This window comes from Haliotis asinina, chromosome 9, assembly GCF_037392515.1.
Source record: "Haliotis asinina isolate JCU_RB_2024 chromosome 9, JCU_Hal_asi_v2, whole genome shotgun sequence".
Lineage (NCBI taxonomy): Eukaryota > Metazoa > Mollusca > Gastropoda > Lepetellida > Haliotidae > Haliotis > Haliotis asinina.
Window position 1 is genome coordinate 25,081,868 of NC_090288.1, and position 16,282 is coordinate 25,098,149.

The 16,282-nt window shown below is 41.7% G+C and overlaps 1 protein-coding gene across 4 annotated transcripts in view; it reads right to left on the bottom strand.

Annotated features, from left to right (window-relative positions):
* LOC137296745 (striatin-interacting protein 1 homolog) overlaps nt 1-16,282 on the bottom strand; it is a 44,621-nt gene that overhangs the window by 27,462 nt on the left and 877 nt on the right. For all 4 annotated transcript variants that reach the window (XM_067828585.1, XM_067828586.1, XM_067828584.1 and 1 more), the window contains exons 2-6: nt 12,750-12,819; nt 12,265-12,471; nt 1,707-1,827; nt 1,401-1,469; nt 856-962 (exon numbers count right to left, since the gene is read on the bottom strand). In XM_067828585.1, the coding sequence (XP_067684686.1) occupies nt 856-962; nt 1,401-1,469; nt 1,707-1,827; nt 12,265-12,471; nt 12,750-12,819 (574 nt within the window). The remainder of the gene's footprint in view (nt 1-855; nt 963-1,400; nt 1,470-1,706; nt 1,828-12,264; nt 12,472-12,749; nt 12,820-16,282) is intronic.

A 16,282-nucleotide genomic window follows, 5' to 3' on the forward strand; every position in this document is an offset into this window, starting at 1 on the left:
TAGGCACTTGAACTTTTGTCTCCTTGACTTAGTTCACTGAAGATGTATTTTCAACGCTCTGACTGGGCATAATGATAAATCCTGTGTATCGTGGCCCGAGGACTGTCAAATATGCAAGGATGTGGAATTGTCATACCGGTTGTCCAGACAATTGATTTTTGGTGATGAAACTCAGTCCTTGATGCGCAATCTCAAGAGGATCGGTGTCAAATCCTGTACAACACATGTTCAGAGCATGTATATCTGACATCCACGCTGCTGTTGTTAGGGCAAGTAGAAACAGCATTTTCTGTGGTTTTTTTTCGAAAGATGTCTGACCTAGATGCTTGTAAATGTCAGTAGTGAGATGTTGGAGCACAACATTCATGTCACAAGATGGTGCCTTAAATTTGCATTGTTGTCTTCCCGCTTGAACAAGTGTAGTAGGGTGATTTTACGTCCTCTTCAATGAAAGGAACTGCGAGGGATTCAAGTGTTCCACTATGTTTGGATAGAAGGAGATAAGCAGAATAAATGTAGTCAGGATAAGGAAAAATATGACAACATCCACTACAATGAAACATGTTACAGATGATGAGAATATTTTCTGTGGTAGATATCTGTTATCTACTTCAAGAGCTTATTAAAACTACCCACATTCCTGTATAAAACCCGATACTCCCAACTATTCACCTGATGCAACAGTAAGCGTACAATAGCATCATGTTATTCATAATAAAGAAGTTGACATCTATAAATCTTTCATTTCTTACCCATGGTCCTGACAACTGATAATGACAACACAACTGGAGACAAATGACTTCTTAGTCCCATGGAAGTAAGGGGCCTGTGTGTAGCTACAGTATTGTGACTTACTGATGTCAGCGAGAAACGCCTCCCTGATCTCCCTCTCTTCCTCCATTTCATCTTCTGCCGGTGTTCTCATTGTCTCCACCACAGTGTACAACACATTCAGGATACATCTAAACAAAAGGCGCAATCACCCTGATCATTTAGCAAAGGACATTTACTACAGGCTTGGATATACTAGATAAAAAAAAGTTAGGGGTTTATGTAAATTTTGAAATTATGAATAATGATCTATTTATTTATTGACACACACTGATGACATATCCATCATAAAAATACCAATATCACTAACTTATTTTGTCCAGTATATTCCATGTATACACATGGGAACATGAAGAAAGGGTTGATGGGTACTAGCACCTTATCATTGCTTTTCAACCTAGTGTACTGAAAGAATAGGGAAGTTGCCATTCATTCACTGATTCTGCAAGTTCACAGTTAAATGCCACAAGATGGAACATGTCTTAAAACCAAATGCACCAATAGGTTTCAGCGAATTATTACATTTCTTAAAGATTTGTCCTGTCTATCATGACAAATGAGAGGTGTACCTGAGTTCCTTGCTATCTGCAACAGACACTGCAGGTTTCCTCATGGCAGAAGATGCTGCCGAACTGTTGCTGGAAGTCAGAAAATCAAATGAAACATAACATCAAAACACTTGGAAACAATTACTGAAGTAGGACATCTACTATCACTTGTAGTGTTAGAAAATTTGAGGAACATAATTACTTTGATAATGCTAATCAGTTAATTTACACAGCTTCAATACAATCTTATTTCATACCTTCAATATTTTCTCAATTACGATTAATCTCTCCTACTCCCTGATCACTGATTATGGAAACAACACTCACTCTATTTCCATGGCCAGCAGCTCAACAAAGGAAACAAAGAGGCCCTGGTCATACAACATGTAAACATTCTTCCTGGCCCAGACCTCCTGGTGATCCTCGGACTCGCACTCCCCAAACACACCTGCAAGACATACATCATCATACGCACTGGGTGACACGCACATCTTCATTGTTTAGTAACCCAGTATATTGCAGGACTTCAGGATTCACAATCAATACAGCATGCAGTTAAACAGTTTCTTCATTGGTTAATGGTTCTCTCAATCTTAAACACCACTTCAGTATTTTGAAAAAATTAAAAGAGGAAACAACATAATGTGAAAATCTTGAGCACATACACCACTAACTGCAAAGATACATGTCAACACAAACTATCCACACAAAAGGGTAAACAATAATACTTTATACTTAATTCTACTGGGAATTCAGTAAATACTTCATTCTGATTAGTCAATTATATATCTATGCAGATGTTTATACAAAAAAAGTGTTTGCCACTAATATGGCAAAGCCCCCTGTCGCTTAAGAAGAATGAAATATTTTTAACGTATTCATTACTCTTTACTTTTAGCTCAGACACAAGATGCGTGAAATAACTGGTGCCAGGATAATCACCCAATGTAGGCTGCCACTAAAGTTGAAGATATTAGGTACAATAGTTCATGAGATATTGCATTAACAAGAATCTGAAAACAGGCCAAAGTGTCATGGTGACCTTGAAGATAAGCTCAAGGTCACCAAAACTGACTGGTGTCTGCATGATCCCCAATGTAGGCTGTCACCAAATTTGAAGATACTATGTATAATAGTTCATGAGATATCGCGAATCGGGACGTACATTCGTACGTACAGACGCCGCTGAATAGTCACTTCTGCTTCAGTCAGTGTTTCCGTTCTCCAGTATACACCTGAAAATCGGCAGTAAAGATCATTGGCAACCGGTAAATTGAAAGCCAGACAGACAATGTATCCGCGAAATAATCATGCATATGAAAAAGAAGAAATCATGCATAAGCAAACTGACTGTCTTGGCTGAGTTTCCACAATGGGGGAAAAGGGGTTGGTTCTAAACGAAAACACGATGATGACGATGATGAATCAATATCTCATATAGACGAAGACACTCAGGGTGAAGGGTGAACTTCACAAATTTAATGCCGACTGACTCACAGAATTCAGATGGCTTCGTTTTGATGAGAAAAATACCTTGATGTATTGCAGAATTTGTGAACTAGCTGGAAAATCAAACTGATTCACACGTAGTTGTCAATTTGAAAAAATCAGCTTTGAGAGAACACTATGATAGTGCCACTCATCAACATGCTATATACACAACAATCAGCAAAATGTTCTGGCCACTCATTTTAAGACGACAAACTAAAAAAGAAGATATGAAACTGACTGGACTCATAAGAACTGTATTATCTATGGCAAGAAAGAATATTGTAACTTCCAAATTTTCTACGTTATTGAGGTTACAGAAGAGTAATGGGTTGGTAACTTCCCATTTTTGGCAGTCTGTTGTGCACTGGACCATGAAGACTTATATTTCACTGCCACTGTTCAAGTTTGAGTGGGTATGCTTAATCATTCAGACTCTGTCAAAGAGATGGAAGAAGCACTTGTGAATAGTACAGTTGAGCATTTAAAACAGCGAATTTCACAGAGTGACTTGCTGGAGTGATAATTGATGAGACTGTCAATGTGACCGTTAAGAAAAAACTTGAGATCTTTTTACAGATTGAGAATAGTGGAAAAGTTGAAACAGTATTTTTCAGAAATTTCACTGTTCATGCAGGAACAGCTCAGTGAACTACTCAGAAAGTGATTGAGTAATCAGCCTGGGATCAGATGGGGACAGTCTCATGAACTGGGTGAGAAATGAGTTAGTGTTCTGTTGAAACAAGCTGGCTGTAATTACTTAGTGTACATGCATTGCACATAGAGTGGCCCTTGCATCCGCTGATGCTGCAAAAACTTCCAAGACAGTTGCTGAATATCAATGTACCCTGAATGAAATAAACAAACTGTATGAATATTCTGCTACAAGATACAACCGTCTCTGTTAAATGTCAGAGGTTCTAACAGAATCAAATTTCCTCAAGTGTGAAACAACCCTGTAGTGTTATGTGGTTGTCAGTTGGCAGGACAGTGAAGGGCACTAAGGATAATTACCTAGCCCTTGTTATGGAAATCGAAGAAGAAATGACAGAATGGAAGAACAATGTTCAGTTATTAAAAAAAAAAATCTGACTGGATAAGCTTATCGAAATTTTTCAGAGACAATTCGAGTGTGGGTATGATAATGCCGATTGTGAACACTACATGTTGTGTCCTTCAACAACTGAAGGATTTACCTGGTGAAAACCAGCAGTATTTTCTTGAAAATCTACAAGGACAGTTCAAAAGTGTTAAAATGACCTATGCAGATGTATACAAAGCTGCAGAGATTATGAATTCTTTGAAGAAAGTCCTCTTTGGGGTATATATAAGAATTCTTGTCCATCAAAAATCCCACGACAGTTGTAAGTATATTTCGCAATAAAATATTTACAAAAGAGCCAAACCTTACAGTGCCCTGTCAGCCAAGAACAGATAATTCTAGCAATCAACCTTGTACCTCACTTTTCATGCTGAACATAAGGGGAGGTGGGTGGCTGTACCCCAAGGAGGACTCTCTTCAAAGAATTCATAACCTCTACAGGCTTGTATAATTCTTTTTTCAGAAGTAGTCCTCCTTGGGGTACATATAAGCATTAGACAGACTTACAAAGACTCGAAATCCGGGAGTGGTATTCTGTAGGACATAGGGTACATTCGAAGTGACAGTCTTCTACCTTATGGAGGTAGAAAATGACACTCACCTAGTCACCTGACTGTCGATGTCAATGAAGGCAAGCAGAGTGACTGACATGCGGACCCATACTGTCAAACCTAGTATATGTTGACCGGCTGATCGGTAACACATCCATTTATAAGTCCCACCCCCAACCCAACCTTCTGGACAGTGGAAGAATAAGGCACTCGCCAAAACAGAAACTTGTCCATAACACACAAGCGGGGACAAATGGAAAGTCAAAGCTAGGCACCAATCACCATAGCAGCACTAAAAGCTACCACCAGAAGGTGACTGATAAAAGGGGGAAGGATAGAACCCGACACCAAGTGCAAAACAGAACTAGTTCTCTGCAAAGCTCACTCGGCTTGAGTGCATTACTCTGTCCACTGCAGGTAACCAACTGGCCAGACTGAGCATGCTCACTCGAGTGTTTGTCCAGTTGATAATGATGGACAGGATTTACAGGACGCAAATTTCTGCTTCTGATACGTATCAAAATTGACTGTGGATGCAACCAAATTTATAAGTGCATTCACAGGAATGTTGGAAAAGTCCAAATTTTTTTGTAAAAATTCTAATCACGTGACACTTAAAGATCACATACACGCTAGTAGGGTACAAATACAAAATCACTTGCTGACATCGCTATAAATGAAACCCTGCCATTAAAACTACTCATTTCGACCTTTAATTAAATTAAATCAACCTTTCTGTCAACAGTGCACAATTCTCAGCCCCAAACGAAATTTCAACCAGTCAGAGCGGCGTGTCTCCATGACGTAATTTTAGGTATAGAAATGAGGTTCTGTGCAGTATTCATCTACATTTCAGGGGTTAAACTATTTCGTTTACAGGTTTGTACAAACCTGAAATCGCGAAAGCTGTTGAGAAAAATGAAAGCTATATGTTCTCACAATCTACTATGATTTAGTTTTGTCTCCTGCTTTGCCTAGTTTTTGAGTTACAACCCTTGTTTTCATAGATGATTCTGTCAAAATCACTTGGTGTCGCTAGGTCTTGGAAGTGAGGTGTAGGTCAATGTAACATTGCTTGCAATATAAATGTCACTTCGACCCCCACCTTCCTTCCTTGGAAGAAGTCCTTATGTTAAAAGTTGTGTCAAGTAAAACCCTTTTGGCCATAATTCAAATGCATATGTAACTACCAGTAAAAAGTAGCTTTGATTTTCTAACTTGATGAAAACATAATCTCAACAATTCTAATGGACCTTAGCCTGTGACTTCATGATTTTGAAAAAATGGCGGCGCCCTGTCTGAGGATGAATGCTATTTAAGTTTGTTTTCACCGACTAACAAAATCAAAATTACTTTTCACTGGTAGTAAAGTATGTATTTTATTGATGGACATTAGGATTTTACATGACATTGCTTATAACATAACAATTTCACCCTTGGAAGCGCTCAATTTAAGGGGTCAATATAATATTTACTTCCAATAATATTGTCACTTCGACCACAACCTCGTTTCCGAGGAAGAAAGCATTATATCCACGCAAAATCCTTTTGGTCAACAATGTGTAGTAAGCAGTCTTGATTTTATAAACTTGATGAAACTTGAACTACATTTCCTATCCTGGAAGCGTGGTAGGGGGCAAACCATCCGATTTAGTATATACCACAGGCTTCCACAACGCTCACTTCTCACAAACTAACAACCCATTTAAGCACAAATTATGGGGTCCGGTGGAAATTTGCGCATAGTGGCACCATCACCCAACCCCAAGGAACAATTGACGGCAACTCAACAATTCGGCATGTCTTTCGTGACGTTGAGAAATCAGCAAAATGACGAGCCTCCTACACGTTTCTTATACATTTAACTGAAAATGGTTCCTTCTATGACATTTCGTTTGCGGGCAAGAGAGAAGAAGACGGCTTTTTAGCAACTTTTGAGCACTTGGTAATAATTAACCACAAATTTGAACAAAAAATGGTGTTCTGTTTATGACTAACCAGAAGTCTTTCATATGCAGTGATAAAAAGAGTACCAAAAAATTGTGTTTAGTTGTTCTTTAAGTTGTCACGGAGTTTGATACTAGCTGAGTTATAGTATCATTTGTAATTTCATTACTGTAACAAATAATGTGTTGATCATGATACACAATACAATAAGAATATTAATAATAGCATTTAAGTGTCTGGACCCCCATTTTGTTGACCTAGACCCCTGAAAATTATAAGCATGCAGGGACCCAGGGACCCAGGGACCCTCAAATACAGGACTCAAGGTAAATCCTTGGACAGATGGACGAGCGTGTGGACGGCTCCAAATAGCCACAGAACAGAACTAATCAATGGGCAGAGCAGCAGCATATGCCTTTGGCGTGGTAGGTCATACATTGCCAACACTATGCATCATGAGATGGTTTGTGTATTGATGTGGAGGCAACCAAAATTGCCATCTTCTATCTTAACAGTGTTAGCTAAGTCGGAAAAGTGAGGACTGGACATCCAATCTGATACAAGTGACAAGTCCCACACTATCTGTCAACGCCTGCTAATACTGCATCAGAGGGCGCTCCCCTAAAAGAGCACCCTCGGCAGGAATGTGGAAGGCTGAAATAGCCACAGAGTAACCATGGATAGTAGACGCAAACAAGGCAGCTTCTAACCGAGACTGTAAAAACTTTGACTACAGTCGAAGAAAAGGGACTGAGAATCCCTCTATTTCCACACCAGCATGCGTATAAGGCCCATCTACCCTCATACTGTGGCCAGATGACACATTTGTCAACCACTGGGGGTCAAACAATGCATGGAGTGAAGGCTTCACCAGGATGGCAAAACTCCCTGGGGTTGGGATCGTCCAAAGCGATAACCATCTGCGGCAAAACCATGGTGAAGCATTTGTGCACTTGCTGCAGGGACGACCCAAGCAAAAAACTCCCAATCTCATCCATGGCCGCCTCCGGCTACTCCTCCAAGAAAGAGCCACTTTGTTGTTGGGATATTCCCCCATGTACCATCCCAGGGGCCTCATGACGTTGTGCAGGCGATGATAGCTTTGGCATGCTATGTGTTTTAATAGCCATTCAATTTTTTGAACGATCGCAAGGGCAGGGATTGAGCGTTCCAAAGTGACATTCATTTGCTGTTTCTCTTTCCAGTAATGCACATGCAACAACATACTGCACCTCTCGAGAAAGAAACATCTGACATCATGGAACGTGGCATGTGCATGCATGTTGGATGCATGTCACTAATCCTTATGCTTAAATCCTTATGTGTCTACACAGGTTTGGTAAATTTAGATTTTGGAAATTTTAACTACAAATTGTATCTTTATATACTTATCCTATCTCACGTTATGCATCTCTCTTCCTCTCTTCGACCCAGTGTGGAAACGTGCTGTCAGCTAAGTTGAATCAAATCTTCTTGGCCTCTGACCACCCGACCTCTGCCCCCGCAATAGATGCCTGTCAACCATCCTGCACGCGCAGCCAACCATGTGATGTCCTCTACTCGTCATTCTCTTCATGGAGCTCCAAGTAATCTGTGATGCAGGGAAGGAAGGGTGGGCATCCATTGCATGGGATAGGATAAGTATATAAACATACAATTTATAGTTAAAATTTCCAAATTTTTAAACTTATCCTATCTCACATTATGCATTATCCCACAATTGGCCGCAGATTACCTTCTAACACACTGTACAGGCAAGGATGCATTCCACAAGGAGGCCAGGAGTAACACCAACTCCCAGTATGCTACTCTGTACTTGTGATGGGTTGCTTCGAAAACCCCTTGGCTTACACGGCACAAAAACTCGAGGAAGTGGGCGCTCCCTAGTAATTGTGGTTTCAGCCGCAACTTTTGCTAAGCAAAAGGATGCAGTTTGGCAAGGAATTATAGCCGCTGCCGCATGATTTATCAGGAGACCCCAGTGATCTGGCTCGTCCCTGCTTCGAAACTGCCCACACAGACATGCTCGACGGCAGTGAAAAGAGGAATAGCCCCGATGTTCAACTAGTTTAACAATCGGTACCGATCTTCCTACTTACCAAGGTGAGAAAGGACCTAGGAGCGAACGCTTCGAAAACTGTTAGGTAATCGGCAATCAATGCTTCACTGACGTGATTGCTCAGAGAGTAGAGGTCAATAAGCGGAGTGTCGATCATCTCTGCACGTGCATAAGACTTCCCGCACAGTCTATGCAGCTATGGGTATGACAGTGCACCATGCCCTAGTTCCCTAGGTGAGAACAATATAGCCCATTTGAACAAAGTACATACAATATGGATAACACCGTTTATTATGTACATAGAATGCGTAGATGCTTATCTGCGTGGACGGGTCGATGACACCTGCTGCGCCAGGACCAATGGATGAAGGCCTTCGACGTCCGTGACTGATACATCCCATAGGTAATGAGCGGCAAACACAACATCTGACTTCCAAAAGCAACCTTCCATAATGGCTTGCAGTGAACAGTTCCTATGGAGCGCCATGGTGGAAGCGAGGGCATGTGTCTCATGAGGCTTTGTGGACGAAGGTGGTGGGAACTTCACAAAGGCATATGCTCCCATAATCATGGATCTCAACCAGAAAGCCAAGGTTGTATGCAATACTTCTGTTTTGGAAGCCGCCGAAAGCGGAATGAAGAGCCTCTTGAGTTGCCTGCGGTGGTCCCTAGAGGCGGCTAAGTATATCCTTAATGTCCAAACTGGGCACAAGGATAAATCTTCAGTGTCTTCTGGACCCAGGATAGACAACAGCAGAGGGATACTGAAGATACGGTCTGGCTGTCCCGGTACCTGGTTCTTGGCAAGGAAATCCCACCTTAATCCTAGGAATACTTTAGCATGTCGAGACCTTTCAAAGCGTATCCGTGAAACATCCAACACATGTAACTCGGATATACGCACAGCTGTAGCCAAGGCCAGAAGGAAGAAGGTCTTGAAAGTGACATGCTCAAAATCTTTCCAGTCAATGGTTCATATTCATTCAATGTAAGATGAGCCAAGACAATGGACAAATCCCAAGCCAGGACTCGAAACTTCCTTGATTGATCCACCAATTTATACGATCTCAACGGAGACTGGAGCTCAGGGACAGTAGACAACTTCACTCCCGACCCCACTGCAATAACTGTGTTAAGTAAGGCTAAGTAGGAAGATAACGTAGCACCCTCCACCTTCTTAGTAGACCGTAGATACTCTGCAACCATCTGTGGCAATGCTGTTGTGGGAGACATAATGCCCTTCCCTCTGCAATATGATTCTTCCACTTGTCATCATAAAGCTACCTCATGGATGTACGATGTGCTGTAGTGATGGCAGTAGCGACACGTTTAGAATAACCCATGGCCATTAATGACCAATGCAAATGCGCCAAACATGCAGATGGAGCATTAGTGGAGACCAGTGTAGTTGATCGGAGTGCGGATGCACCAGTAGATCTGACCGAACAGGAAGTGGCACTGGATCTGGATTGGCTAGCTCTCGAAGATCTACGAATCAACTCCTTGTCGGCCAAAAGGGTGCGACCAAAAGCAGTGTCATCTGCCGAGCTGAACGTATCTTGAGAAGTACATGTGGATGAAGGGCCACTGGCATTGAGACTGTCCCACGGAATTGCGAGGATGTCTAGTCCACAGGCTATCGGATCCGGAATCGGAAACACAAACAGCGGCAGTTGGTGATTGAATCTGGTGGTCTTGAGCAACGCTACAGACACCATTCTAAAGTGAGGAGGGGTCTGTGGGTACTTCTTGCTGAACACCTTCATGTTGAATATTAGTCTCAGCTTGTCTGAGCCTTTCTTTGGAACCAGAAAAATAGGGGAATAAAACCCTGGATCCACCGACATTGCCCCTAAGGACTCTATTGCCCGCTTCTCCAGTAAGGTGTCTATGGTGACTCGCAACACTTGTAACTGTTGAGTTGGGTAAGACCTTTGCACCGGTGACCTGGTCAAGGGAGGCTTCCCCGCAGTTGGCTTCCTCCTACGGGAGAAGGCTGGATGGGTACAACTGGAGGCAGAAGAACCCAATCTGGTTCTGATGTCCTTGAGTCACTGCTTGGCTATCTTCCTAGGTCAGCCTGGCCAGATCCTCCATTGGGTCTAGGTGCATCACCTGATTGCCTGTGTCGATTAGTAAGGCCCCTGTTACCTCTGTCTCGAAAGGATGAATTGACACTTGCACGCAAATCTGGATTGGAGGGCTCATACTGGGCAGATTGACACTGTTTTGCAGACTCCTCCATCTCCATCTGCAGTCTCTGGTACTTCAAAAGCTCCACAGACACCAGGTGTGTGTCTTGCAGGTGCGCGTCTTGGCGCACCACAGGCGTCTTGGCTCACCTTACTAGCCACTTCCCTAATAGCGCCGTTGAAGAGCATCCTGCCTGACCATGGTTGACGGAATAGGTCCGTCTTCTGCAACAGACCCCTCCTGCGCATGGCTGTCCAATACGAAAGGAAATGTGCAATCAACTCCAAAATGCAGTTGAATTATTCCTCTATCAAACCCTTCACTGCCTTGATATAAGCTTGTTGGTGTGTAGAAGCATGTTGCAGTGACATGGCTACTCCCTCAGATGTCGTGAGTACCATGTTCGAGGGTGCCAAATCTTCCTAATTGTCCCATCCAAGTGACTCAGCTCTCGGTCTTCTACCTTAAAGGGAGAATGGGACCTACGCTTTGAACCCAGAAGTGAAATATCATCACCAACTGGCGGGGATGGATGCAATAACTGCCTGAGATCCTCACTAAGATAAGAATCCAATGCTTCCTGTAAAAAGTCTTCATCTGACAACCTAGATGCAGAATGCTGTGCCATCAACTTAGGGCGGTCTTTTTTTTTTTTTCCTTCTTAAGCGCTGAAGAACCATCTTCTGCCCTGCCCCTATCTCTATCTGATGTCCTCCTCTTATTCACCTGCCAGTACAGATCAAATTCATTGTCATCTAATCCCATACACAAACTACATCTAGATGACCTCTCACACAAGCCAATACAGTCAACACAAAGTTACATTCACCATAACGCTTGCGTTTTTTAGAAGTATTCTTCTCTTTAGAAACACTCATCGTCAATTACTAAATCAAGCTTTCAATCCTCTCGCAAAACAACACGTCCAGCCTGTGGGCGACAAGAAAGAGAATGACAAGTAGAGGACGTCATGTGGTCGGCTGCGCGTGAAAGATGATTGACAGGCATCTATTGCGAGGGCAGAGGTCGGGTGGTCAGAGTCCAAGAAGATTTGATTCAACTTAGCTGACAGCACGTTTCCACACTGGGTCGAAGAGAGGAAGAGAGATGCGTAACGTGAGACTGGAAAAGTTTAAAAAATTAAATTTTTGTATGCACAGTTTCTTTATGTGTCTAGTATACATGCGAAGTGAAAAGAGGAAACTTTGAAAGCATGTTTACATTTCTATTTTGAATTTATTAGTGCTTACACTATGATGATATTTTCTAAATGGGTATGGTTATTTCGTTGCTTATAGCAACATTGGGGCACTATCAAGGTAGGGAAACACTAGTAATTACCTTTACACATCTCACTAAGTGGTGAATGGAACTAGTGTCTTTGGTTGGATAAAAACACTTCAGTTCCTATGATACCACAGCACTCCAATTGCATTTTAACAATCCTGGAAAAGCATGATAATAGATTTTGAACAAGTCAGTCGCAACTGCTAATGGATATAAGGCACTTTCACTTCCAGTATGTACCTACTAAGACACTCTTACCTTGAGCAAGGTACAGGGTTGCTTGTATTGCTTTTAGACGCCGGTGTCGGTCAGCAACCTCTAGCTCATTCTGTAGATAAACTGTGAACCTTCTCCTTATATTTTCAGGGGCTGTTGTCCACTTTTCCAAGCCATGCTTATTGCACAGCTCTTCAAAGTTCTCCTGATTCTGTGGGTATTCTGGCTCCTCTGTGTAACTGTATAACTCTAAAGAAAATACATCATACATAGTTAAAATAATGGTCTGTACACAGTGTTTCAGAATGGGACCATGAAATTGCCCTGAAATTAGTGAAAATGGTCAACTACATCCTTCTCTGAGGACATTCTCTGGCCCTGGTGGAATTAAAAGAGGTTTGTGGGGCTCCTGCTACAATATTTGGATCTGGGAATTTTTAGCATGTGTGTTACTGGTTACACAGACCCACTGTCATCAATTTTTAATTTTGCAAGAAATTGGAAAATGAAACCAAATGATTACATACCTGATATTTCAGCACTGTACTTATCAGCATCACTGTAGGAGAATTCAATGTCAGGAACCTCTGTCATTGTCTGAAAATTGTCACATTATCATATCAAATTTACATGGACATGCAGATTTCATTCTAATTATGAAAAAATAAATGCATCTTTTCTGATGGATTTTAGGCATATTTGTACTCATGGTTTTACTGGCATAAACTAAAAAGCACCAGGTTAGTGTCATGAGGCATTTTGTGTTTGATTACTCAAAAGCTCATCTAACATATTGCACTTTAGGCTTAACAGGCCAGAGTTAACCCCCTTATACTGACATGATTGGTGCAAATTGATTTAACCCCCTTATAAGCAGCCCTCCACTATAGTTGATAGTGAGCAGTTCCCATGTAGCGCTTGTGTAGGGGCCAAGGCTCTGACTTCATGTAGGTTGGAGGCTCGTGAAGGTTCCAATCCTGCTGCTTTGTAGGCTCTCAGTATAACAGCTCTGATCTACACTGAGACAGTGTTGCGGAATACTTCCGTAGGTATCTCAGTAGATCTAGGGATGAACAGGTGCTTGAAACGTTGTCTTCTAGACATGGTACGTGCGATGTATATCTTCAATGCTCTGACTGGACATAATGATAAATCTTGCGTACTATGAGGTCCAAGCATTGAAGACATGGCCACCCTGGAGAAGAAAATCGTTTCTGACCCGGCAGTTGATTTTTCGCAATAAAATCCCATCATAGACCCAGATGAGCTGTCTCTTGGTGACTCGCATGAAACTTCGTACCACTGAAGTCTAGAGCATGAATTTCTGACATTCTTGCTGCTGCAGCCAAGGTAAGTAAAAATAGCGTCTTTTGAGTCAGCAGTTCAATTGAGGTCCGGTCAAACAGCTTATGTGCATCACTTGTGAGATGTTGGAATACAACATTTAGATCCCATGCTGGAGCTCTAAATCTGCGTTGTTGATCTTCCAACTTTGAGGAGCATAGTAAGGTGAGTAACTTTGGGTACTTTAGTCAGCTTGGTCCCTGTTTCCATGGTGACGACTGAGCTGAGAGCTGCCAAGTATGTAGATAATGTAGAGCCTTTCAGGCCTCTGGAATGACGTAGATGGCATAGATAATCTGCTATCTAAGGATGTGTTGCCTTCATTGCCATGAATCCTTTCTTCCTGGCATATGTCTCAAATCGTTTCCACTTGTCATCATCCAGGGTGCTAGTGGATTTCTGTAAGGCTAAAAAAACTGCTTTCTCTGCTCACGCCAAGTATCCTCTGTGCTTCAACCAGGTCTTCTATGCAAGAAGTTGGAGTGCAGATGGTTTGCCGTGCGCCTGTTTTGTGTGAGAATGGACGAGAAGATTCTTCCAATCTGGTAGTTGTAGCACTGGTTGTCCTAACTCTTCTATAAGTGTTGGAAACCAAAGTCTCGTTGGTAAGGTGCAACAAAGATCAGTTGTAGACCCTTCATCTGTTTGATTTTCTCGATGACTTTTTGGAAGCAGCACTGGAAGGGGAAACACAAAAGCGTTTAGTCCTTTCCACAGGATGCTGAGAGCATCTGTAGCCCAGATTAAGCTCCTCGACCTACCTCCATATCCATCAACTCCGTTCCCGAGCCCGAGCCTGAGCCTGGATCCCCTAACAGAGAAGACGTGAACCCTGTCCAGGACTAAGGCTGAGCAGATGGGAAGGAAAGGGAAGGGCCTGAGACACCATTTGCCCTAGATGCCGACAGCACACCAGGACCTTGGTCCCAAAACGCAGGAGGCAGCACAGGCAGAACTGGTTCCCCGCTCTCATAGAGAAAGGGGGAACGGGAAACCCTGGTTTCCTTAACGGTCCCTGCGCAAGCACTGAGAGAGGGACTGGGTGCAAGTTTTCTTCTCCAGGGTGGCCTGGTCTCCTGGACCCGAAGCCAGCAGCAACAGATTAACAGATGCCTCAAGGCTGACAGACTGAGCTCAGCCCAAGGATCCGACCCCTGAACTCTCCGTCCCCTACCGAGAGTGAACAAAAAATTCCATTCAGAATTCTCCAACTGACTCATGGACGAGGAACTTCACCAAGTCCATATGTTGTTGAAACAACTGTTGTACTGTAGACATATCAAAACTTTGAGGTACCTGAGATCTGGGCTTATGAGGTCTTTTTAAAAGTGTTTTTAGCTTTAGATGGGGAAGTTCCTCAGCCTGGTTCCTTCCTGCCTCCCTCAATTACTCAAAGAAAAAGAAGTCTGCAGCTCATCTCTTTTCAGCCTAGCATATACATATTGCAAATTTATCTTGTAACGGTAAATTTTGCCCACAATCAACCCATAATGTAAACGTCTGATAGCAAACACTTGTAGCTAAGAGCTAAATATTGTATAACTTCATATTTAACTTAACTTGTGGTACACTGATTTATATACCATTTCTGAAATGTAATGCATTGAAATTTGATTATTTGTATGATAATATAATTAAACGGTTTAGTGGATTTGCATTTCATAAATAGACGATTTTAATTTTCCATGTATTGACAGTAGAATATTAAAGCAGCTTCGACCATTGTCACAGATAAAAACATTACATGCTTGCTTGAGACAGTTGGCTTACTTTTCACAAATATTGCTATGAATGATACTGAACATATTCTAAGTGAAGAGTGTGTCTAGATTCACTATATCATTAATTCATGCAGTGTGCAGCGCAGACAGATTACATATGCAAAATTTGTTCTTCTTAACATCAACAAACGAGTTTACTATCTTGAAACTGGAACATTTTAGTTTACATGAAACATCTTTTAACAAGAAACTGTCAAATCAGTTTGTTTTCAAAGAGTTGCACTGTTAATTTTTAAAGTCTATTGTAATTTCTTTCAGAAATATGAGTTTGTCCACATTGTCAGGTTTAAACTTGTGCTGAAAACTAGTTCACTGGGAACAGACTTTGCTGGAGTTGCCAGGTAACAGTGAAAACCACTCATTGACAAAGTTTTCAACTTCAAATTCAAGTATCTTGCATGGGGTTGAAACCTCTAGTTTCTCAGATTCAGATTCATTGGTGTCTGCTGGTTCAGTCATGTGAAGTGATTGTAAGTTTGGTAAAACTGGGGAGAGACATGTGAGACTGCATTCTTTTTTTACAGCTATGACTTTTGTTTATATTGTTCGATAAAGGAAAATATGATAAGGTAGAATAAAACGTTTCAATGAATGTGCATCCAAACAATGATCATTTCTGATTACCAATCTGTAGTTTATTAGTAATTGACAATCGTTTATTTCAACTTGGATCAAATGATTAACCAATCCTCCAGCACTAGTGCCAGACATTATATAAGTAGGAAGCCATCACAACACTCACTCCCAGAGCAGAGCAAAAAATATGGCTCATCATCGAAAACCAAAAGAAAATCTATGGAGGTGGAGCGCAGCAACAGTTTCGCCAATACGATGTCACTGATAATATTTTTGTTGGGAACACTTGATATTTTTGTGTGAAGTAGATGAATGTATCCTTTATCTCTCAAAGTTAGTTAAATAAAACTTTATATGAT